The 25,025-nt window shown below is 43.1% G+C and overlaps 1 protein-coding gene across 2 annotated transcripts in view; it reads left to right on the top strand.

Annotated features, from left to right (window-relative positions):
- The window catches only part of LOC138788101 (mucin-2-like), a 61,754-nt gene extending 36,729 nt beyond the window's left edge, over positions 1-25,025 (top strand). The window contains exons 34-40 of one of the 2 annotated variants that reach the window (XM_069965633.1): positions 1,878-8,505; positions 10,027-13,778; positions 15,727-15,762; positions 17,934-19,871; positions 22,281-22,322; positions 23,995-24,100; positions 24,734-25,025. In XM_069965633.1, coding sequence (XP_069821734.1) covers positions 1,878-8,505; positions 10,027-13,778; positions 15,727-15,762; positions 17,934-19,871; positions 22,281-22,322; positions 23,995-24,100; positions 24,734-24,920 — 12,689 coding nt within the window. In that variant the 3' untranslated portion in view covers positions 24,921-25,025. Of the gene's footprint in view, positions 1-1,877; positions 13,779-15,726; positions 15,763-17,933; positions 19,872-22,280; positions 22,323-23,994; positions 24,101-24,733 lie in introns of both variants that reach the window. The other variant, XM_069965632.1, reaches the window with a different exon arrangement.

The following is a 25,025-nucleotide window of genomic DNA, read 5'->3' as shown; positions in this document are numbered from 1 at the left end:
GTGATCTCGCAACTGATAGCACTGATATATACATAGCTGTGCTGTCAGTTTCCAAGGCTGGGTGAGCAATACAAGGATCGTTCATGCAGCCCATCTGCTCAATTCCTCATTCCGTGTAAGGGCACAGCAAACAAGCCACCAATCTCATTGACTTGCTCTCGTCTACAGCCCTTACGGCTGAGAAATCTTTTTTTCTAAAAGGACCCTACGAGGGAAACGATATATATAATGGAATATAGGAGTGACACAGAGTGACTAAACCTGCATCACACAGGCTAAAGATTAAAAGGTGAAGAAGAACTAAGCCATTCAATTGGAACAGTATTCAAGTTAAATCTTCTCAAAGGCTTTAACCCCTTCACGTCCACAATACGGCTATATATGTTCCTGCCGTGCCCGGAGTCAATGGCAGACAGCAGTGGTCACTCAGTGGTCATTTAACCACTTAAACACTGTGATGCATAGCGATCATGGCACTTAAGCCTAAGTACCTGTCACTCACTGATTGGCACCCCTGCAACATGGCAGCGTGCACTGACCGGGGGAGGAATTCTCCTTAACTCTGTCCTGTTGGATCAGCCATCAGCTCAGGCAGGCTCTATGAGAAGATCACCAATAGTACTGATCAATGCTATGCAAAGGCATAGCATTGATCAGTATATTCAGTCTAGTGATTGCATATTGAACGGTAAAAAAAAAGGTTAGAAAAAAGTGTAAAAGAAACAAAATGTAAAAAATATTTTTAAAAAACCTTTATAAAATAAATCCCAATAAAAGTTTAAAATAACTCCTTTCCTAAAAAGAATGACAGCCCTGAAGGTGGAAAAATAAAAGCTTCATTGTGACCTGGACATCCGTGACCTGGACATCCGTGCATCAATGACCTACAGTCATGAAGGGGTTACCTAGGGAGGCAACGAGACTCTGGGGGAGATTTATCAAACTGGTGTACAGTAGAATTGTCTTAGTTGCCCCTAGCAACCAATCACAGTCCACTTTTCATTCCTCATAGATTCTTTGAAAAATGAAAAGTGGAATCTGATAGGTTGCTAGGGGCAACTAAGATAATTGTACTCTACACCAGTTTGATAAATCTCCATACATACATACATACATACATACATATAAATATATATATATAATATTATATATACGGATATATATTGGATAAACCTGCACACAACAATACCAAATTTGTTTATTATTTTTAAAAGGTTTTTTAAAGCAAATGTACCACAGGTACACCGCTTCTCATTAAATGGCAGCCATCCACTGAATTTCAACAGTGTATGAACATAGGGGGATATTTATCATTTGCACCTTTTTTTGCAAATAATTTTATCACTGTGCACTGGCTTATATGTTTGGAGCCTAGTTAAGTATTTATGAATATTCACATGTTGATTTATAAATCACCTGCCATAGCATCCCTGGCGCTGCACATTTTACTGCAGGTATTCAAGAATTGACCTTGGTTAAGAAAATTCTGCTACCCTAAGACTGGAGTACAGATGGGAAAAAATATGTGAATATTCCAAAATGCGCACATGATAAATCATGAAAATTCTTAAGAATAACCACACCCACAAGAGTCAAAAAGTAAAAAAACAGGCACAAACTATCATATTAACACATACACCGAGCTACACTGTTTAGTAAATCTGACGAAGGTCTGTGCACATCACACAAATGCCCCTATACATGATACATGTCCCCTATAGTCTTTCTGTGTTTTCAATCCACTTCTGGTTTTGGTTTCAAAATACTGACCAAAATACTGATCAAAAATACTGTGTTTTAACATAGCCTAATACTAATTTATAAACATACATAAGGAACTGCATAACTAAACATATCACAATTACCTTTTTTTCTAGCAACACAAGAGACATCAACCAAAAAGGAAACAACTTTGGTGGCACACACCTCCTCTACGGCTCCGATAACTTTAACTACTGAGTCATCAAAAACAACTTCCAGAATGACTACACAGTCATCATCAACAACACATTCATCCCCAACAACATCAACAACTCACTCCCAATCAACAACTCTGTCCCCATCTACAAATTTAACAACAGACACTCAACCCTCATCATCAACTCACTCTCCATCCACAACTCATTCCCCATCCACAACTTCAGCGACAACTTCTCACTCCCCATCCACTACTCACTCTCCATCAACAACTCATTCCCCATCTACAACTCACTCCCCACCCACAACTTCAGTGACAACTACACACTCCCCATCAACAACTCACTCCCCATCAACTGCAACTACAATTACTCACTCTCCATCAACAACTCATTCTCCGTCAACAACTCATTCCCCACCCACAACTACTCACTCTCCATCCACAACTTCAGCGACAACTTCTCACTCCCCATCCACAACTCACTCTCCATCAACAACTCACTCCCCACCCACAACTTCAGTGACAACTACTCACTCCCCATCAACAACTCAATCCCCATCAACAACTGCAACTACAATTACTCACTCTCCATCAACAACTCATTCTCCGTCAACAACTCGTTCCCCACCCACAACTACTCACTCTCCATCTACAACTCACTCCCCACCTATAACTTCAGTTACAACTACTCACTTCCTATCCACAACTCACTCTCCATCAACAACTGCAACTACAACTACCCACTCTCCATCAACAACTCATTCCTCATCTACAACTCACTCACCACCCACAACTTCAGTTACAACTACTCACTCTCCATCCACAACCCATTCTCCATCAACAACTCATTCCCGACCCATAACTTCAATTACAACTACTCACCCTCCATCAACAACTGCAACTACAACTACCCACTCTCCATCAACAACTCATTCCCCATCTACAACTCACTCCCCACCCACAACTTCAGTGACAACTACTCACTCCCCATCAACAACTCACTCCCCATCAACAACTGCAACTACAATTACTCACTCTCCATCAACAACTCATTCCCCATCTACAACTCACTCCCCACCTACAACTTCAGTAACAACTACTCACTCCCCATCCACAACTAACCATCCATCATCAACTCATTCCCCATCGACAACTCCCTCCCCTCCCACAACTTCAGTTACAACTACTCACTACCCATCCACAACTCACTCTCCATCAACAACTGCAACTACAACTACTCACTCCCCATCCACAACTCACTCTCCATCAACAACTGCAACTACAACTACTCACTCTCCATCCACAACTCACTCTCCATCAACAACTGAAACCACAACTACTCACTCTCCACCAACAACTCATTCCCCATCTACAACTCACTCCCCACCCACAACTTCAGTAACAACTACTCACTCTCCATCCACAACTCACCATCCATCAACAACTCATTCCCCATCTACAACTCCCTCCCCTCCCACAACTTCAGTTACAACTACTCACTCCCCATCCACAACTCACTCTCCATCAACAACTGCAACTACAACTACTCACTCTCCATCAACAACTCATTCCCCATCTACAACTCACTCCCCACCCACAACCTCAGTTACAACTACTCACTCCCCATCCACAACTCACTCTCCATCAACAACTGCAACTACAACTACTCACTCTCCATCAACAACTCATTCCCCATTTACAACTCCTTCCCCTCCCACAACTTCAGTGAAAAATACTCACTCCCCATCCACAACTCACTCTCCATCAACAACTGCAACTACAACTACTCACTCTCCATCAACAACTCATTCCCCATCTTCAACTCACTCCCCATCCACAACTTCAGTAAAAACTACTCACTCTCCATCCACAACTCACCATCCATCAACAACTCATTCCCCATCTACAACTCCCTCCCCTCCCACAACTTCAGTTACAAGTACTCACTCCCCATCCACAACTCACTCTCAATCAACAACTGCAACTACAACTACTCACTCTCCATCAACAACTCATTCCCCATCTACAACTCCCTCCCCTCCCACAACTTCAGTTACAACTACTCACTCCCCATCCACAACTCACTCTCCATCAACAACTGCAACTAATCACTCTCCATCAACAACTCATTCCCCATCTACAACTCACTACCCACCCACAACTTCAGTTACAACTACTCACTCCCCATCCACAACTCACTCTACATCAACAACTGCAACTACAACTACTCACTCTCCATCAACAACTCATTCCCCATCTACAACTCACTCCCCACCCACAACTTCAGTAACAACTACTCACTCTCCATCCACAACTCACCATCCATCATCAACTCATTCCCCATTTACAACTCCCTCCCCTCCCACAACTTCAGTTACAACTACTCACTCCCCATCCACAACTCAATCTCCATCAACAACTGCAACTACAACTACTCACTCCACATCCACAACTCACTCTCCATCAACAACTGCAACTACAACAACTCACTCTCCATCAACGACTCATTCCCGATCTACAACTCCCTCCCCTCCCACAACTTCAGTAACAACTACTCACTCTCCATCCACAACTCACCATCCATCAACAACTGCAACTACAACTACTAACTCCCCATCCACAACTCACTCTCCATCAACAACTGCAACTACAATTACTCACTCTCCATCAACAACTCATTCCCCATCTACGACTCCCTCCCCTCCCACAACTTCAGTGAAAAATACTCACTCCCCATCCACAACTCACCATCCATCAACAACTGCAACTACAACTACTCACTCCCCATCCACAACTCACTCTCCATCAACAACTGCAACTACAACTACTCACTCCCCATCCACAACTCACTCTCCATCAACAACTGCAACTACAACTACTCACTCTTCATCAACAACTCATTCCTCATCTACAACTCCCTCCCCTCCCACAACTTCAGTTACAACTACTCACTCCCCATCCACAATTCACTCTCCATCAACAACTGCAACTACAACTACTCACTCTCCAACAACAACTCATTCCCCATCTACAACTCCCTCCCCTCCCACTTCAGTTACAACAACTCACTCCCTATCCACAACTAACTCTCCATCAACAACTGCAACTACAACTACTCACTCTCCATCAACAACTCATTCCCCATCTACAACTCCCTCCCCTCCCACAACTTCAGTTACAACAACTCACTCCCCATCCACAACTCACTCTCCATCAACAACTGACACTACAACTACTCACTCTCCATCAACAACTCATTCTTCATCTACAACTCCTTCCTCAACCACAACTTCAGTAAAAACTACTCACTCTCCATCCACAACTCACCATCCATCAACAACTGCAACTACAACTACTCACTCCCCATCCACAACTCACTCTCCATCAACAACTCCAACTACAACTACTCACTCTCCATCAACAACTTATTCCTCATCTACAACTCACTCCCCACCCACAACTTCAGTTACAACTACTCATTCCCCATCCACAACTCACTCTCCATCAACAACTGCAACTACAACTACTCACTCTCAATCAACAACTTCCTCCCCTCCCACAACTTCAGTTACAACTACTCACTCCCCATCCACAACTCACTCTCCATCAACATCTGCAACTACAACTACTCACTCTCCATCAACAACTCATTCCCCATCTACAACTCAATCCCCTCCCACAACTTCAGTAACAACTACTCACTCTCCATCAACAACTCACCATCCATCAACAACTCATTCCCCATCTACACCTCCCTCCCCTCCCACAACTTCAGTTACAACAACTCACTCCCCATCCACAACTCACTCTCCATCAACAACTGCAACTACAACTACTCACTCTCCATCAACAACTCATTCTCCATCTACAACTCACTCCCCACCCACAACTTCAGTAACAACTGCTCACTCTCAATCCACAACTCACCATCCATCAACAACTGCAACTACAACTACTCACTCCCCATCCACAACTCACTCTTCATCAACAACTGCAACTACAACTACTCACTCTCCATCAACAACTCATTCCTCATCTACAACTCAATCCCCACCCACAACTTCAGTTACAACTACTCATTCCCTATCCACAACTCACTCTCCATCAACAACTGCAACTACAACTACTCACTCTCCATCCACAACTCTCTCTCCATCAACAACTGCAACTACAACTACTCACTCTCCATCAACAACTCATTCCCCATCTACAACTCAATCCCCACCCACAACTTCAGTAACAACTACTCACTCTCCATCAACAACTCACCATCCATCAACAACTCATTCCCCATCTACACCTCCCTCCCCTCCCACAACTTCAGTTACAACTACTCACTCCCCATCCACAACTCAATCTCCATCAACAACTGCAACTACAACTTCTCACTCCCCATCCACAACTCACTCTCCATCAACAACTGCAACTACAACTACTCACTCTCCATTAACAACTCATTCCCCATCTACAACTCCCTCTACTCCCACAACTTCAGTTACAACTACTCACTCCACATCCACAACTCACTCTCCATCAACAACTGCAACTACAACTACTCACTCTCCATCAACAACTCATTCCTCATCTACAACTCCCTCCCCTCCCACAACTTCACCTACAACTACTCACTCCCCATCCACAACTAACTCTCCATCAACAACTGCAACTACAACTACTCACTCTCCATCAACAACTCATTCCCCATCTACAACTCACTCCCCACCCACAACTTCACTTACAACTACTCACTCCCCATCCACAACTCACTCTCCATCAACAACTGCAACTAAAACTACTCACTCTCCATCAACAACTCATTCCCCATCTACAACTCACTCTCCATCAACAACTGCAACTACAACTACTCACTCTCCATCAACAACTCATTCCCCATCTACAACTCACTCCCCACCCACAACTTCAGTAACAACTACTCACTCTCCATCCACAACTCACCATCCATCAACAACTGCAACTATAACTACTCACTCCCCATCCACAACTCACTCTCCATCAACAACTGCAACTACAACTACTCACTCTCCATCAACAACTCATTCCCCATCTACAACTCCCTCCTCTCCCACAACTTCAGTTACACCAACTCACTCCCCATCCACAACTCACTCTCCATCAACAACTGCAACTACAACTACTCACTCTCCATCAACAACTCAATCCCCATCAACAACTCACTCCCCACCCACAACTTCAGTTACAACTACTCACTCCCCATCAACAACTCACTCTCCATCAACAACTGCAACTACAACTACTCACTCTCCATCAACAACTCATTCCCCATCTACAACTCACTCCCCACCCACAACTTCAGTAACAACTACTTACTCTCCATCCACAACTCACCATCCATCAACAACTGCAACTACAACTACTCACTCCCCATCCACAACTCACTCTCCATCAACAACTGCAACTACAACTACTCACTCTCCATCAACAACTCATTCCCCATCTACAACTCCCTCCTCTCCCACAACTTCAGTTACAACTACTCACTCCCCATCCACAACTCACTCTCCATCAACAACTGCAACTACAACTACTCACTCTCCATCAACAACTCATTCCCCATCTACAACTCACTCCCCACCCACAACTTCAGTTACAACTACTCACTCCCAATCCACAACTCACCATCTATCAACAACTCATTCCCCATCTACAACTCCCTCCCCTCCCACAACTTCAGTTACAACTACTCAATCCCCATCCACAACTCACTCTTCATCAACAACTGCAACTACAACTACTCACTCTCCATCACCAACTCATTCCCCATCTACAACTCCCTCCCCTCCCACAACTTCAGTTACAACTACTCACTCCCCATCCACAACTCACTCCCCATCCACAACTCACTCTCCATCAACAACTAAAACAACAACTACTCACTCTCCATCAACAACTCATTCCCCTTCCACAACTTCAGTTACAACTACTCACTCCCCACCCACAACTTCAGTAACAACTACTCACTCTCCATCCACAACTTACCATCCATCAACTGCAACTACAACTACTCACTCCCCATTCACAACTCACTCTCCATCAACAACTGCAACTACAACTACTCACTCTCCATCAACAACTCATTCCCCATCTACAACTCACTCCCCACCCACAACTTCAGTTACAACTACTCACTCCCCATCAACAACTCACTCTCCATCAACAACTGCAAGTACAACTACTCACTCTCCATCAACAACTAATTCCCCATCTACAACTCACTCCCCACCCACAACTTCAGTAACAACTACTCACTCTCCATCCACAACTCACCATCCATCAACAACTGCAACTACAACTACTCACTCCCCATCCACAACTCACTCTCCATCAACAACTGCAACTACAACTACCCACTCTCCATCAACAACTCATTCCCCATCTACAACTCACTCCCCACCCACAACTTCAGTTACAACTACTCACTCCCCATCCTCAACTCACTCTCCATCAACATCTGCAACTACAACTACTCACTCTCCATCAACAACTCATTCCCCATCTACAACTCACTCCCCACCCACAACTTCAGTTACAACTACTCACTCCCCATCCTCAACTCACTCTCCATCAACAACTGTAACTACAACTACTCACTCTCCATCAACAACTCATTCCCCATCTACAACTCCCTCCCTTCCCACAACTTCAGTTACAACTACTCACTCCCAATCCACAACTCACTCTCCATCAACAACTGCAACTACAACTACTCAATCCCCATCCACAACTCACTCTCCATCAACAACAGCAACTACAACTACTCACTCTCCATCAACAACTCATTCCCCATCTACAACTCCCTCCCCACCCACAACTCACTCTCCAACAACTAAAACAACAACTACTTACTCTCCATCAACAACTCATTCCCCTTCCACAACTTCAGTTACAACTACTCACTCCCCACCCACAACTTCAGTAACAACTACTCACTCTCCATCCACAACTTACCATCCATCAACTGCAACTACAACTACTCACTCCCCATCCACAACTCACTCTCCATCAACAACTGCAACTACAACTACTCACTCTCCATCAACTCATTCCCCATCTACAACTCCCTCCCATTCCACAACTTCAGTTCCAACTACTCACTCCCCATCCACAACTCACTCTCCATCAAAAACTACAACTACTCACTCTCCATCAACAACTCATTCCCCATCTACAACTCCCTCCCCTCCCACAACTTCACTTACAACTACTCACTCCCCATCCACAACTCACTCTCCATCAACAACTGCAACTACAACTCATTCCCCATCTACAACTCCCTCCCCTCCCACAAGTTCATTTACAACTACTCACTCCCCATCCCCAACTCACTCTCCATCAACAACTGCAACTACAACAACTCATTCTCCATCAACAACTCATTCCTCATCTACAACTCACTCCCCACCCACAACTTCAGTAACAACGACTCACTCTCAATCCACAACTCACTATCCATCAACAACCCATTCCCCATCTACAACTCCCTCCCCTCCCACAACTTCAGTTACAACTACTCACTCCCCATCCACAACTCACCATCCATCAACAACTGCAACTACAACTACTCACTCCCCATCCACAACTCACTCCCCATCCACAACTCACTCTCCATCAACAACTGCAACTACAACTACTCACTCTCCATCAACAATTCATTCCCCATCAACAACTCAATCCCCACCCACAACTTCAGTTACAACTACTCATTTCCCAACCACAACTCACTCTCCATCAACAACTGCAACCACAACTACTCACTTTCCATCAACAACTCGTTCCCCATCTACAACTCCCGCCCCTTCCACAACTTCAGTTACAACTACTCACTCCCCATCCACAACTCACTCTCCATCAACAACTGCAACAACTACTCACTCTCCATCAACAACTCATTCCCCATCTACAACTCCCTCCCCTTCCACAACTTCAGTTACAACTACTCACTCCCCATCCACAACTCACTCTCCATCAACAACTGCAACTACAACTACTCACTCTCCATCAACAACTCATTCCCCATCAACAACTCAATCCCCACCCACAACTTCAGTTACAACTACTCACTCCCCAACCACAACTCACTCTCCATCAACAACTGCAACAACAACTACTCACTCTCCATCAAGAACTCATTCCCCATCTACAACTCCCTCCCCTTCCACAACTTCAGTTACAACTACTCACTCCCCATCCACAACTCACTTCCCATCCACAACTCACTCCCCATCCACAACTGCAACTACAACTACTCACTCTCCATCAACAACTCAATCCCCACCCACAACTTCAGTTACAACTACTCACTCCCCAACCACAACTCACTCTCCATCAACAACTGCAACCACAACTATTCACCATCCATCAACAACTCATTCCCCAACTACAACTCCCGCCCCTTCCACAACTTCAGTTACAACTACTCACTCCCCATCCACAACTCACTCTCCATCAACAACTGCAACAACAACTACTCACTCTCCATCAACAACTCATTCCCCATCTACAACTCCCTCCCCTTCCACAACTTCAGTTACAACTACTCACTCCCCATCCACAACTCACTCCCCATCCACAACTCACTCTCCATCAACAACTGCAACTACAACTACTCACTCTCCATCAACAACTCATTCCCCATCAACAACTCAATCCCCACCCACAACTTCAGTTACAACTACTCCCTCCCCAACCACAACTCACTCTCCATCAACAACTGCAACAACAACTACTCACTCTCCATCAACAACTCATTCCCCATCTACAACTCCCTCCTCTTCCACAACTTCAGTTACAACTACTCACTCCCCATCCACAACTCACTCCCCATCCACAACTCACTCTCCATCAACAACTGCAACTACAACTACTCACTCTCCATCAACAACTCATTCCCCATCAACAACTCAATCCCCACCTACAACTTCAGTTACAACTACTCACTCCCCATCCACAACTCACTCCCCATCCACAACTCACTCTCCATCAACAACTGCAACAACTACTCACTTTCCATCAACAACTCATTCCCCATCTACAACTCCCTCCCCTTCCACAACTTCAGTTACAACTACTCACTCCCCATCCACAACTCACTCCCCATCCACAACTCACTCTCCATCAACAACTACAACTACTCACTCTCCATCAACAACTCATTCCCCATCAACAACTCAATCCCCACCCACAACTTCAGTTACAACTACTCACTCCCCAACCACAACTCACTCTCCATCAACAACTGCAACAACAACTACTCACTCTCCATCAACAACTCATTCCCCATCTACAACTCCCTCCCCTTCCACAACTTCAGTTACAACTACTCACTCCCCATCCACAACTCACTCCCCATCCACAACTCACTCTCCATCAACAACTGCAACCACAACTACTCACTCTCCATCAACAACTCATTCCCCAACTACAACTCCCGCCCCTTCCACAACTTCAGTTACAACTACTCACTCCCCATCCACAACTCACTCTCCATCAACAACTGCAACAACAACTACTCACTCTCCATCAACAACTCATTCCCCATCTACAACTCCCTCCCCTTCCACAACTTCAGTTACAACTACTCACTCCCCATCCACAACTCACTCCCCATCCACAACTCACTCTCCATCAACAACTGCAACTACAACTACTCACTCTCCATCAACAACTCATTCCCCATCAACAACTCAATCCCCACCCACAACTTCAGTTACAACTACTCACTCCCCATCCACAACTCACTCTCCATCAACAACTGCAACAACAACTACTCACTCTCCATCAACAACTCATTTCCCATCTTCAACTCCCTCCCCTTCCACAACTTCAGTTACAACTACTCACTCCCCATCCCCAACTCACTCCCCATCCACAACTCACTCTCCATCAACAACTGCAACAACTACTCACTTTCCATCAACAACTCATTCCCCATCTACAACTCCCTCCCCTTCCACAACTTCAGTTACAACTACTCACTCCCCATCCACAACTCACTCCCCATCCACAACTCACTCTCCATCAACAACTACAACTACTCACTCTCCATCAACAACTCATTCCCCATCAACAACTCAATCCCCACCCACAACTTCAGTTACAACTACTCACTCCCCAACCACAACTCACTCTCCATCAACAACTGCAACAACAACTACTCACTCTCCATCAACAACTCATTCCCCATCTACAACTCCCTCCCCTTCCACAACTTCAGTTACAACTACTCACTCCCCATCCACAACTCACTCCCCATCCACAACTCACTCTCCATCAACAACTGCAACTACTCACTTTCCATCGACAACTCATTCCCCATCAACAACTCAATCCCCACCCACAACTTCAGTTACAACTACTCACTCCCCAACTACAACTCACTCTCCATCAACAACTGCAACCACAACTACTCACTCTCCATCAACAACTCATTCCCCATCTACAACTCCCGCCCCTTCCACAACTTCAGTTACAACTACTCACTCCCCATCCACAACTCACTCCCCATCCACAACTCACTCTCCATCAACAACTGCAACTACAACTACTCACTCTCCATCAACAACTCATTCCCCATCAACAACTCAATCCCCACCCACAACTTCAGTTACAACTACTCACTCCCCATCCACAACTCACTCTCCATCAACAACTGCAACAACAACTACTCACTCTCCATCAACAACTCATTCCCCATCTACAACTCCCTCCCCTTCCACAACTTCAGTTACAACTACTCACTCCCCATCCACAACTCACTCCCCATCCACAACTCACTCTCCATCAACAACTGCAACAACTACTCACTTTCCATCAACAACTCATTCCCCATCTACAACTCCCTCCCCTTCCACAACTTCAGTTACAACTACTCACTCCCCATCCACAACTCACTCCCCATCCACAACTCACTCTCCATCAACAACTGCAACTACAACTACTCACTCTCCATCAACAACTCATTCCCCATCAACAACTCAATCCCCACCCACAACTTCAGTTACAACTACTCACTCCCCAACCACAACTCACTCTCCATCAACAACTGCAACAACAACTACTCACTCTCCATCAACAACTCATTCCCCATCTACAACTCCCTCCCCTTCCACAACTTCAGTTACAACTACTCACTCCCCATCCACAACTCACTCCCCATCCACAACTCACTCTCCATCAACAACTGCAACTACTCACTTTCCATCGACAACTCATTCCCCATCAACAACTCAATCCCCACCCACAACTTCAGTTACAACTACTCACTCCCCAACTACAACTCACTCTCCATCAACAACTGCAACCACAACTACTCACTCTCCATCAACAACTCATTCCCCATCTACAACTCCCGCCCCTTCCACAACTTCAGTTACAACTACTCACTCCCCATCCACAACTCACTCCCCATCCACAACTCACTCTCCATCAACAACTGCAACTACTCACTCTCCATCGACAACTCATTCCCCATCAACAACTCAATCCCCACCCACAACTTCAGTTACAACTACTCACTCCCCAACTACAACTCACTCTCCATCAACAACTGCAACCACAACTACTCACTCTCCATCAACAACTCGTTCCCCATCTACAACTCCCGCCCCTTCCACAACTTCAGTTACAACTACTCACTTCCCATCCACAACTCACTCTCCATCAACAACTGCAACTACAACTACTCACTCTCCATCAACTACAGCTATTCACTACCCATCATCAACACACAGTACCAGTCTAGAAACACCTCATTTTATAACAATATCATCAGCTCCTCCGATTTCTTCTCCCCAGGAGCAGACATCTACAACTATCCATTCAGGTGAGTTTACGTTAACATTTACTTATTAGGCCCAGCTATTAAGTATCTCCTACAAAGACCACCAGACCTGACCCAGGTCCTTACACAAAAATCCTATACAAAAAGGCCACCACTATTATTTCAAAATACTGATAACTTTATTTATATCACATATAAAATCACAAAATGAATTAAAATTATGCGCACAAGAGGTACTGTAATATTACACAAGAATAATAAGACAAAATGTTGAATCTGTATAAAGGAATAGGTATATTATCTACCACTGGAGATGGTAGGTGAATCCCTCTCAGTCCTTACAGAATAGCCTGGGCTGGAATGTTCCTGCACAGACTAAGCTATATACCTGCCATTGCACCAGTCCCGGATGAACAAAAGTGCCATAGTGAATAGACAGTTCCGAGTCACATAGAAAGTTCAATCCCAAAGACCTGAAAACAGTACCTGATATAAGCTGTGTGCTACCACCTCTAACGCACGTTTCGCGTTCCGCTTGATCACAGAGGAGTGGTAGATAATATACCTATTCCTTTATACAGATTCAACATTTTGTCTTATTATTCTTGTGTAATTTTACAGTACCTCTTGTGCGCATAATTTTACTCCATTTTGTGATTTTATATGTGATATAAATAAAGTTATCAGTATTTTGAAATAATAGTGGTGGCCTTTTTGTATAGGATTTTTGTCCAGCTATTAAGTAGATTTTAAAGGTTTATGCAATTAAAATAATTATGTTAATGTAATGCTTGATATTCTAGCCTTTTTTTTTTCATGCTATCTTTGGGGAGGGGGGGGGATTTATCAAGGCAATAAGTTCTATTTTCTAGCGTAAAACAGGCAAATGTGAATAAATTTATTTGCAAACACCCGTTTTGCAAATACATTGTTGCATCTGTCCCTTTTACGCCCGCTGCACCAGAGTGGCTGGAAGTGAGAGGAAAGGGGGGAAGCAGACTTTGGTTTCGTGATTTCGCTGTATTTATAATTTTTCTCACTGAAAAATCATGAACCTACGCCAGCCCTGAAACCTACGCCAGTGTGCTCACAGGATTTATGCAATGATGGTATAAATAAATAAATTATACAAATATGTAACAATGATAAGTAATCCAGGCATGGTAATGTGATAATGGTAATGGGACTCTAAACGCAATTCATGCATTTAAGCCCCTTTGCTTTTGCTGTTATATGACCACGGACCTGTACATTTTATAGTATGTTATCCTATTCATCCCATTCCATGCTTTCTTCTGATAAGTATGAGCACTACTCAACTACCCAATGCATTCATGTCATCATTGTCAGTTATCTGGTCTGAACACATAGCGGCAGACATACTGTACTTAACATCTGCATTTTACATGCAAGTCTTTTACATGCAAGCCTATCTGCATTGGAGGAAGTGCGGCGCACAGCATTAGGGTATGTTCACATATACACACATTGGGAAACATTTCTTAATGTGTGCAGCAGCATTTTCTGGTGCAGAGGGGCAAATGCGGATAAATTTATTCGCATATGCCTATTTTGCCGATAAATTTTAGCATCTGGCCCTCTACACCCGTTGTGTCAGTGAGGCAGGGAGGGGGGAGAATTGGGGTTGCTACCTCTGCATCCGCCGAATTTAAAGTTTTTCCTAGGCATAGGCTTCAATACATGCACACACTGGTGCGCATGGGATTGATGTAGAGGCATTGCCTCTCTACATGAATCCGGGGAGCATCAGCACTGCAGGAACTTTTTAAGCCTGCCTCAAAAAACATGCCGGTCTTAATAAATATCCCCATTAGTATTTTGATCTGTATTTTTAGCCAAAGACAGGTATGGAGCCAAAAGTGAAAAATTATAATGGAAAGAGCTGCACCTTGTGTGTGTTTTGGACCCATTTCTGGGTTTTGGTTGAAATAATACTGACCAAATGATTTCGATTTCTCCTGTTTTGTAGGCACTGTGACTTCTCACCCAAGTTCATCTGAATCAGGTATTCTGAAGATTTATTCTCTTGATATGACAATAAACCAGATCAATGTATTAGTCTTATTCTGTATTTGAAGAGATGTAAAGTAGTTTATTCAATCAATTATTTAAAAAAAAAATATATACTGTAATTCAGCCATATATAGTGATGCCCTGTACATGTCACTATAATGGCACCAGGGCATAAAAGTCCTTTTTTAAAATTTCAAATGGATCCTCCTATTCACTTTTGCGATACAGGGAAACGTGACGTCACCAATAGTGTCAATATAATAGTAGAAGGAAAGAAATCACTATATCAGCACACCTTTATAATTTCACAAAAAATATGATTTTATTAACCCACAGAAAAAAATGTTCAAAACATTTAAAAACATACAAACATGTAGTGCAATTCATAATAAGACGCACTACTGTCCAACATGGTGATAGTATACCACCTATAACCCTAAGTAGGGGAAACAAAACATGAATGCAATATAAAACAAGGTATCTGATCGCGCTTCTCTTGATTACTAAGTCCTCAGGGTGTTGGCCTGAAGTAGTGCCTATTTATTCTCATGCTGTGTGCACACTATGGTTAATCCTCTCACTACAATGGAGTGTGGAAGATATATATATATATATATATATAGAGACACAAATAGTATATATTGAATGATAGATAAGTTTGGTTTAGATACTAGTGTTCCCCTAATCACACGTCTTCTTGAGAAAGAGGGGCGTACCCCTCGAAACATGTCGGAGGTATTCTGACCCTTTCAGGAATCAGTAGTAAATGTGACGTCACACTGAACTTCTGAGATTTTGAATTTCTGAGAGACTTACCTGTTCTACAAAAGTACCGGATAACAGAGCCATAACCGGCCGGGACGTGCTCCTCCGGAAGCAAAGAACTGAGGATCAAGGATTGCTAGCCACCACAGAGGATTAGAACAGCGAATCAAGCATCATTTTGTATATTGGAACAACAGACAAAAACTGCTGTACTATTGGAACACATCAGGACTCTGCTATGCAATCACAGTGAGAGGATGAGTGTGCTTATCTTTGCTCCATTTCATAAGTATACAAACTGACCTTGGAGAGTATACCGCTGTGATTAGGGGACTGCTAGTATCTATACCGAACTTATTATCTATCATTTAATATATACTATTTGTGTCTCTCTATATATATATATCTTCCACACTCCATTGTAGTGAGAGGATTAACCATAGTGTGCACACAGCCTGAGAATAAATAGGCACTACTTCAGGCCAACACCCTGAGGACTTAGTAATCAAGAGGAGCGCGATCAGATACCTTGTTTTATATTGTTACCATTGCAAGCTACATGCAGGTAGTAGCTCTACACTGATACGCTGCCCCAAACATAGAGTGGACAGCGCTATATAGTGCACCATATTGTACTTTAAAACATGAATGCACATACAGTAGATTTGGGGTGCAGATAGGTACATAGTCCAAGTATTAATTATGCATGATATACTGCTCCCTCCTCCTATATGCAAAAGTGCCCCAGTGCATGGAAATACAATATCCAATAGGTAAAACAATACAACCTGCACCACGGCTATGTCAGGACGGACAGATAGGAAGAACCAGCCCAACACGTTGCTTCGCGCACTGCGACTTTGTCACCAATAGTATGGCAGGTTCCTGTGACATCTGCCAAATGCTGAAACTCCTGCTTGTGGGAGTAGAAAATAACAGTACTGTGTTCAGACAGATATGTTTAGGCTTCTGTCACACAAATTAGAGGGACTCCACGATGGATACCTCCATCTTACACCAATGAGAGATGGCTATCATAAAATCCATCATACATTAAAAAAAAGGGCTACAGTACACTACAATGTGGTTTGAGCTTAATGAAATAATGCAGTACCCAGAAACCCCACAAAGAAACATGTACCGTATATATTTTTGATATACACAAGGAGGTTTCTCAATAAAGAAGGTAAACAACCGCCACCACAGTTGTGAAAAGGTGTGAAAACACCCAGTTCCCTGTCACAGTACATGGTTGGTTGTAACGCCACAATCTACAACTACTACCAATGAACACATATTCAGTGAGACCCTTACTGTTCAAATATCTCTTGCTTTAATAATCAAAAATATGTATATTCAATTAAAATGTCACACCTATTTTCCTTTTTTATGTTACAGCACCAGTGACCACATCCACAGCACCTAGCACACAGTCTTCGAGCACCGTAACCCTTATTACCTCCACAGTCACTAAAACTACTCACTCTCAAACAACAACTCACTCCCCATCCTCAACTTCAACTACCACTACTCATTCCCCATCCACAACCCACTCCCCATCAACTTCCACTACTCACTCCACATTAACAAGCCACTCTTCCTCAACAACTCACTCTCCATCAACAACCCACTCTCCCTCAACAACTCACTCTCTATCAACAACTTCAACTACCACTACTCATTCTCCATCAACAACCTTAACTACCACTACACAGTCCCCGTCAACAACCTACTCTCCCTCAACAACTCACTCCCCATCAACCCACTCTCCCTCAACAACTCACTCCCCCTCAACCAACTCTCCCTCAACAACTCACTCCCCATCAACAACTTCAACTAACACTACTCACTCCCCATCAACAACCCAATCTCCCTCAACAACTCACTCCTCATCAACTTCAACTTCCATTACTCCTTCCCCATCAACAACTCATTCCCCATCAACAACTTCAACTACCACTACTCACTCCCCATCAACAACCCACTCTCCCTCAACAACTCATTCCCCATCAACAACTTCAACTTCCACTACTCACTCCCCATCAACAACCCACTCTCCCTCAACAACTCGCTCTCCCTCAACAACTCTTTCCCCATCAACAACTTCAACTACCACTACTCACTCCCCGTCAACAACCCACTCTCCCTCAACAACTCACTCCTTATCAACAACTTCAACTACCACTACTCATTCCCCATCAACAACCTTAACTACCACTACTCACTCCCCATCAACAACCTACTCTCCCTCAACAACTCTTTCACTATCAACAACCCACTTGCCCTCAACAACTCACTCTCTATCAACAACTTCACCTACCACTACTCATTCCCCATCAACAATTTCAACTACCACTACTCACCCCCCATCAACAACTTCAACTACCACTACTCACTCCCCGTCAACAACCCACTCTCCCTCAACAACTCACTCCTCATCAACTTCAACTACCATTACTCCTTCCCCATCAACAACTCATTCCCCATCAACAACTTCAACTACCACTACTCACTCCCCATCAACAACCCACTCTCCCTCAACAACTCATTCCCCATCAACAACTTCAACTTCCACTACTCACTCCCCATCAACAACCCATTCTCCCTCAACAACTCGCTCTCCCTCAACAACTCTTTCCCCATCAACAACTTCAACTACCACTACTCACTCCCCGTCAACAACCCACTCTCCCTCAACAACTCACTCCTTATCAACAACTTCAACTACCACTACTCATTCCCCATCAACAACCTTAACTACCACTACTCACTCCCCATCAACAACCTACTCTCCCTCAACAACTCTTTCACTATCAACAACCCACTCACCCTCAACAACTCACTCCCTGTCAACAACTTCACCTACCACTACTCATTCCCCATCAACAATTTCAACTACCACTACTCACCCCCCATCAACAACTTCAACTACCACTACTCACTCTCCATCAACAACCCACTCTCCCTTAACAACTCACTCCCCATCAACAACTTCAACTACCACTATTCATTCCCCATCAACAACTCACTCCCCATCAACAACTTCAACTACCACTATTCATTCCCCATCAACAACTCACTCCCCATCAACAACTTCAACTACCACTACTCATTCTCCATCAACAACCTTAACAACCACTACTCACTCCCCATCAAGTGCTTCCACACTAACCCCTCTCCCTGTCACCTCAACCAGCACAATCACATCTATTACTCCCACTATTACCAAAACTACAATTACTTCCAGTCTCCCCACTACTTCTAATACTACAACCTCTACAACCCCTGTTAACAACACAACAACCACAATAGTTCCAACTTGGAGTCCCAAAACAGGTAAGATTATCTACATTATATGATTATTTATTTAATTTTTTTTTGTAATGCGTTGTATGCTGTTGGTGATATACAGTATATGAATTATGCTGATGATATAGAGGGCTTTTCTTATTATAAAAAAAAAAAAAAAAAAAAAAATTCACTGCCACCTGTGATAAATATTACCCTGAATTCAAAAGTATATCACTGCCAAGGGTAAGTAAAACTTAACATTTAATATATATCTAATAAAATTGTTCACCTATTTGATACAACTCTAAATAATAACCAGCACCAAAATAATCAAATAATCAAAATGAAAAAAAGGAAAAGAGCATAAGGTATATACATTTGTCACAATGTAGCTGCGACATGTGACACCATGCCAGTCTTGAGGCTGGACTTACTCCACCACGATCCTAAATATACAAGCGGAGAAACAGGGGACACTATGGATGGCGGTCCCTAACTCCTGCTGGTGACGTAATAAACGGTGGCTCAGGGTAGGTAGGCAAGGGGCGTGTAGGGCATTCTAGGTGGGGTGTGCCTAGGTCGCCCTGCGTCTGATATACTATTCTAACCTGCCCTAGGCGGAGTAACGTCCTTAGAAGGACGCCCCCCGCACCCGATCCTAACCCTAATTCTCCTCGTTATGTCCCTATGTATAGTGTGACTAACTGTCTCACTGACGGACCCTAGTCTGACTAGTTCAACTAGTGACCGATATGGCCCTCCACCAAGAGACAATTGGGGGTGTAGGGGAGAGAAAAAATGCGGGTTGGTTTCAGTCATATGATTGTCAGTAATAGTTTTTCATAGGTAGGATATAGACATGGTGCTCAAATCCCACATAGTATCAGGTGTCACATAGATTAGTGCGCAATACAGATGAAAAGGTTGTTGTCTACTAGACGCCCGGTAGCCTCCATCAGAGCAACATGTCTATCATGGTTACAGATGCTTGGTATCAGAACCCCTATTAGGTCTCCTGATGATTGTGGGGATCAAGAAACGCGTTGAGACCGCTCTGCCATCCGGATCAATGATGAGTATTATTTTTTCATCAATACTTGATAAATAAGGTCCGGCTGACAGTTATATGTTTTTGTCTGCATCTATCACGTGGGTCATTATATATTGCACCCTATATGCTATGGCAACAACCTTTTCATCTGTATTGCGCACTAATCTATGTGACACCTGATACTATGTGGGATTTGAGCACCATGTCTATATCCTACCTATGAAAAACTATTACTGACAATCATATGACTGAAACCAACCCGCATTTTTTCTCTCCCCTACACCCCCAATTGTCTCTTGGTGGAGGGCCATATCGGTCACTAGTTGAACTAGTCAGACTAGGGTCCGTCAGTGAGACAGTTAGTCACACTATACATAGGGACATAACGAGGAGAATTAGGGTTAGGATCGGGTGCGGGGGGCGTCCTTCTAAGGACGTTACTCCGCCTAGGGCAGGTTAGAATAGTATATCAGACGCAGGGCGACCTAGGCACACCCCACCTAGAATGCCCTACACGCCCCTTGCCTACCTACCCTGAGCCACCGTTTATTACGTCACCAGCAGGAGTTAGGGACCGCCATCCATAGTGTCCCCTGTTTCTCCGCTTGTATATTTAGGATCGTGGTGGAGTAAGTCCAGCCTCAAGACTGGCATGGTGTCACATGTCGCAGCTACATTGTGACAAATGTATATACCTTATGCTCTTTTCCTTTTTTTCATTTTGATTATTTGATTATTTTGGTGCTGGTTATTATTTAGAGTTGTATCAAATAGGTGAACAATTTTATTAGATATATATTAAATGTTAAGTTTTACTTACCCTTGGCAGTGATATACTTTTCTTATTATAATCTGCCATTTTGACTGATCAAAAGTAGTATTTTCTCTAATGCTGCGTTTACACGGAACAATTAGCGTTCGAATTTTCACAATAACGATCACATTTGAGCGATAATTGTCCTGTGTAAACACAGCAAACGATCAAGCGATGAGCCAGAAATCGTTCATTTTGATCATTCAACATGTTCTCAAATCGTCGTTCTTTAAAAATTCACAGATCGCTTTGTGTAAACAGTTTTTCAAAGATTCACCCTATGTGAAAGATGGGCTTAAGCGATCGCAATAACGATTATTCTTATGAATTTTCTAACAATTTATTTGTCTAAACGCTGATCGTTATAAAAACCAAATTGTTGATTCATCATGTGTAGATGGATTTATTGAGAGGCGTGCGCCCCTTAGTAAGTCCTGTGTGCAATGGAGCTGGGATTTATTCGATGGTCTTGACAAATTCCCCCCTATATTTTCAAGGCATTTTTAACTTATTCAGCTAATCAACTATACTATGTATTGGATAAAATTTTAATATACTAATAAGATAAAAACTATTTTTTTTTCCTTAGAGCATGATATAATTCACAGCACTGCAGTGACAACCCAAACTCGTGAGTACTCTTCAACACTGACATGAAAACTTGAAAATTCAGAATATAAATGTATATCTAAAGTGTACCTGTTTGTAAAAACTTTTGACATGTCAGAGACAGATATCAAAAGTTTTAATCGCAATGCCTCTACATAAATCCTGTGCGCACTGGACCCTCTCTGTTCATATGCAGTAAAACGTGCGGCAGCTCAGAGCTGGCATAGGTTTCACTGACAATGTTCTGGTGGAAAAATGTTAAATGCAGCACAAGCAGAGGCTTCACCCCTCCCCGCCCGCCCCTCTGGCGCAAGTGGTGCAAAGGGTCCCAATGTGAATTATTCATAAATTTTGCGCCAAAATGCTGTCTATGCCAGGTAATACAGTCCCCCTTAGAGCCCAGACACACGTCTGTAATATAATGAATCATGATGTGGGGAGTTCCAAGATCTGGTCCACATTATACTGTCCATGCACAGATCATATATTGTATTGATGTGTAAATGGCCCAATTTCCTTCAAAACGCCTGACTTGATGGGCTGTGTAGCTGGGGTATGTGCTACTTTCACAGTGGAGAGTGAAGTGGAGGGTCCAGGAACAAGAAGTATGATATCATTTTAGACCAGCCGCAAATTGCTGCAGAGCACCGCCTGAATATTCAGGAGCCAGACTATACTATAGATACCACCAGCGTCTTTTGTAGCCCACTAATAATGAACACCTTTTTACTTATGAGGTTCTAGTTTTAGGGACACCATTCATGTACCGCGTTTGCTGCCTGACTTCTGCATTCAGATGGCTGGAATGTGCCTAACCTGTCAAAGTTGTTGAGATACGAGGAACTTACTTCAACGTAACAATAATACGCCCTTTGCTAAACATAACAAAACATGACAAAGGAGTACAAAATACGTCTTGTACATTTCTCAGAGCTGCAACTAAAGTCTCAGGGCTCAGTGTTTGCTTTTGACACAACTTGAACCACTTAGTGTGTGTATGGTGTATTATAGTGCCAAGGTTGCTGTAACCTGTACTAACACTATGCAGGAGGTTAGAGACAGGTGGCACGTTGCCCATTTACAATACAGAAAATTAAGCCAACTTATCTGCCAAACCTAACAAGTATATAATATACTAGGTAAGAGAGAACAGAACAAGTATTCTGTGGGGTCCAAGTGAAGAACTTTAATGTATATTCCAGTATACATACATGACTCCAACTGAAACTATATGATATAAAGCAAAAATCCTTAGTATATGGTAACTAAATCGTATAGTAGTTTCCCACATACTACCAAAATGTGATATTTATAGCTCATTACTTTGGCTGAGGACCTGTAGATCAGCTCACTAGTTTAGTATGGTCATGTCCAGCAATAGTTTAAAAGGTGGGTATCTACGTAGGCGAGTGATCTCTTTAAAGCAGCAGAAGATGGGGCTCGGCAGTGAGCAAATAATGAAGTCTACAAGGGAATGAAAAGTTGCTCTTCAGCCACCATTCATATACCAGGGGAAGTGGTACCCTTTTAATACATTGAGTGATTGAGACTCCTTAGGAACCCTTGTAGTTTACTATGTACAAAAATCAGTTTGCCTAATAAGAAAATGGATCTCTATTAATTCTTATATCATCTATAGAAGTTATATTTTTAGAGCTACAGTATATTTACCTTGGCTTTTGGTTTGTCTCTAGCATCTAAATGCAGCGCCCATGAATATAAGCATGTCATCACCAAAGATAACTGTTCCAGTGAAGTGCCACTGACCAAATGCCAAGGACTCTGCGAATCTGAATCATGGTAAGAACCAAGGAAAAGAATACCACCTATTAAAGTAGAATAACGTGTGTTCTGTATTACATTCTGAGGGGACAACCAACCATTAGGGTATAGGCAGACTTGTGTGTGTGTGTCAAAGGGCGTCCATTCCACTTTAGATTGAGAATGAGTAGAAAAAGGAAATCTTATCTATGAAAAGTTGTTGAAGACATACACCAGACATCTGTCATCTGAGTTTGGGATCTCTCAATGGCCAATTGCTTAGCAAGTTGACCTGATGCCCATGACCATATCAGCAGGAGCTCCGGGGTGAGCTGTAGCCCCCCTATTCTAGCTTGTTGAGGATATAGGCAGACTAACGCAGTATAATCTGATCATTGACTCCCTCCAACTCTTGAGTTCTATAGAAGAATCCAAGGTAACCTTATCTTCTTACGCTCAGAACACAGAGCCTTTCTGAAACATGTCCTGTATAGACCTACAGTGTACTTATAAGGTATTTGGACATACTGTATTCTATAGCAAGGGTAAGAAACCTCATATTGTGTGTAGGTCAATCCCAAAGTACAGGTCTACATTGTATCTATCTACCTACAGTACATATAGTATTATAGGTATTGTATGCCTATTGCTTATGGTTTTATTGTCTCTTAGGTACGACGATGGCTTTGAGTCAGTTGAAGGCAGGTGCAGTTGCTGTATGCCAGTGAGAAGTTCCATCAAAGTAAAGCCTGTCGAGCTTTACTGTCCTCACTCAAAGTCTCACATCGAGGTCAAAATCAAGTTTTTCACAGAATGCGTCTGTAACTACCAGCCATGCATCGGCCCTGATCAGTCATGAGACAGCCATCAGTTGTAACAGCATACTCTGATAGAGGTCTCGCTCAATAGAACGCAATGCACAATGAATTCTATGTCGTATCAAATAAATAATAATTTCTGTTTA

Source organism: Dendropsophus ebraccatus, chromosome 4 (assembly GCF_027789765.1).
Source record: "Dendropsophus ebraccatus isolate aDenEbr1 chromosome 4, aDenEbr1.pat, whole genome shotgun sequence".
NCBI classification, from domain to species: Eukaryota; Metazoa; Chordata; class Amphibia; order Anura; family Hylidae; genus Dendropsophus; species Dendropsophus ebraccatus.
Note: the sequence above shows the minus strand (reverse complement) of the source record. Positions and strands in the feature narration are given on the sequence as shown.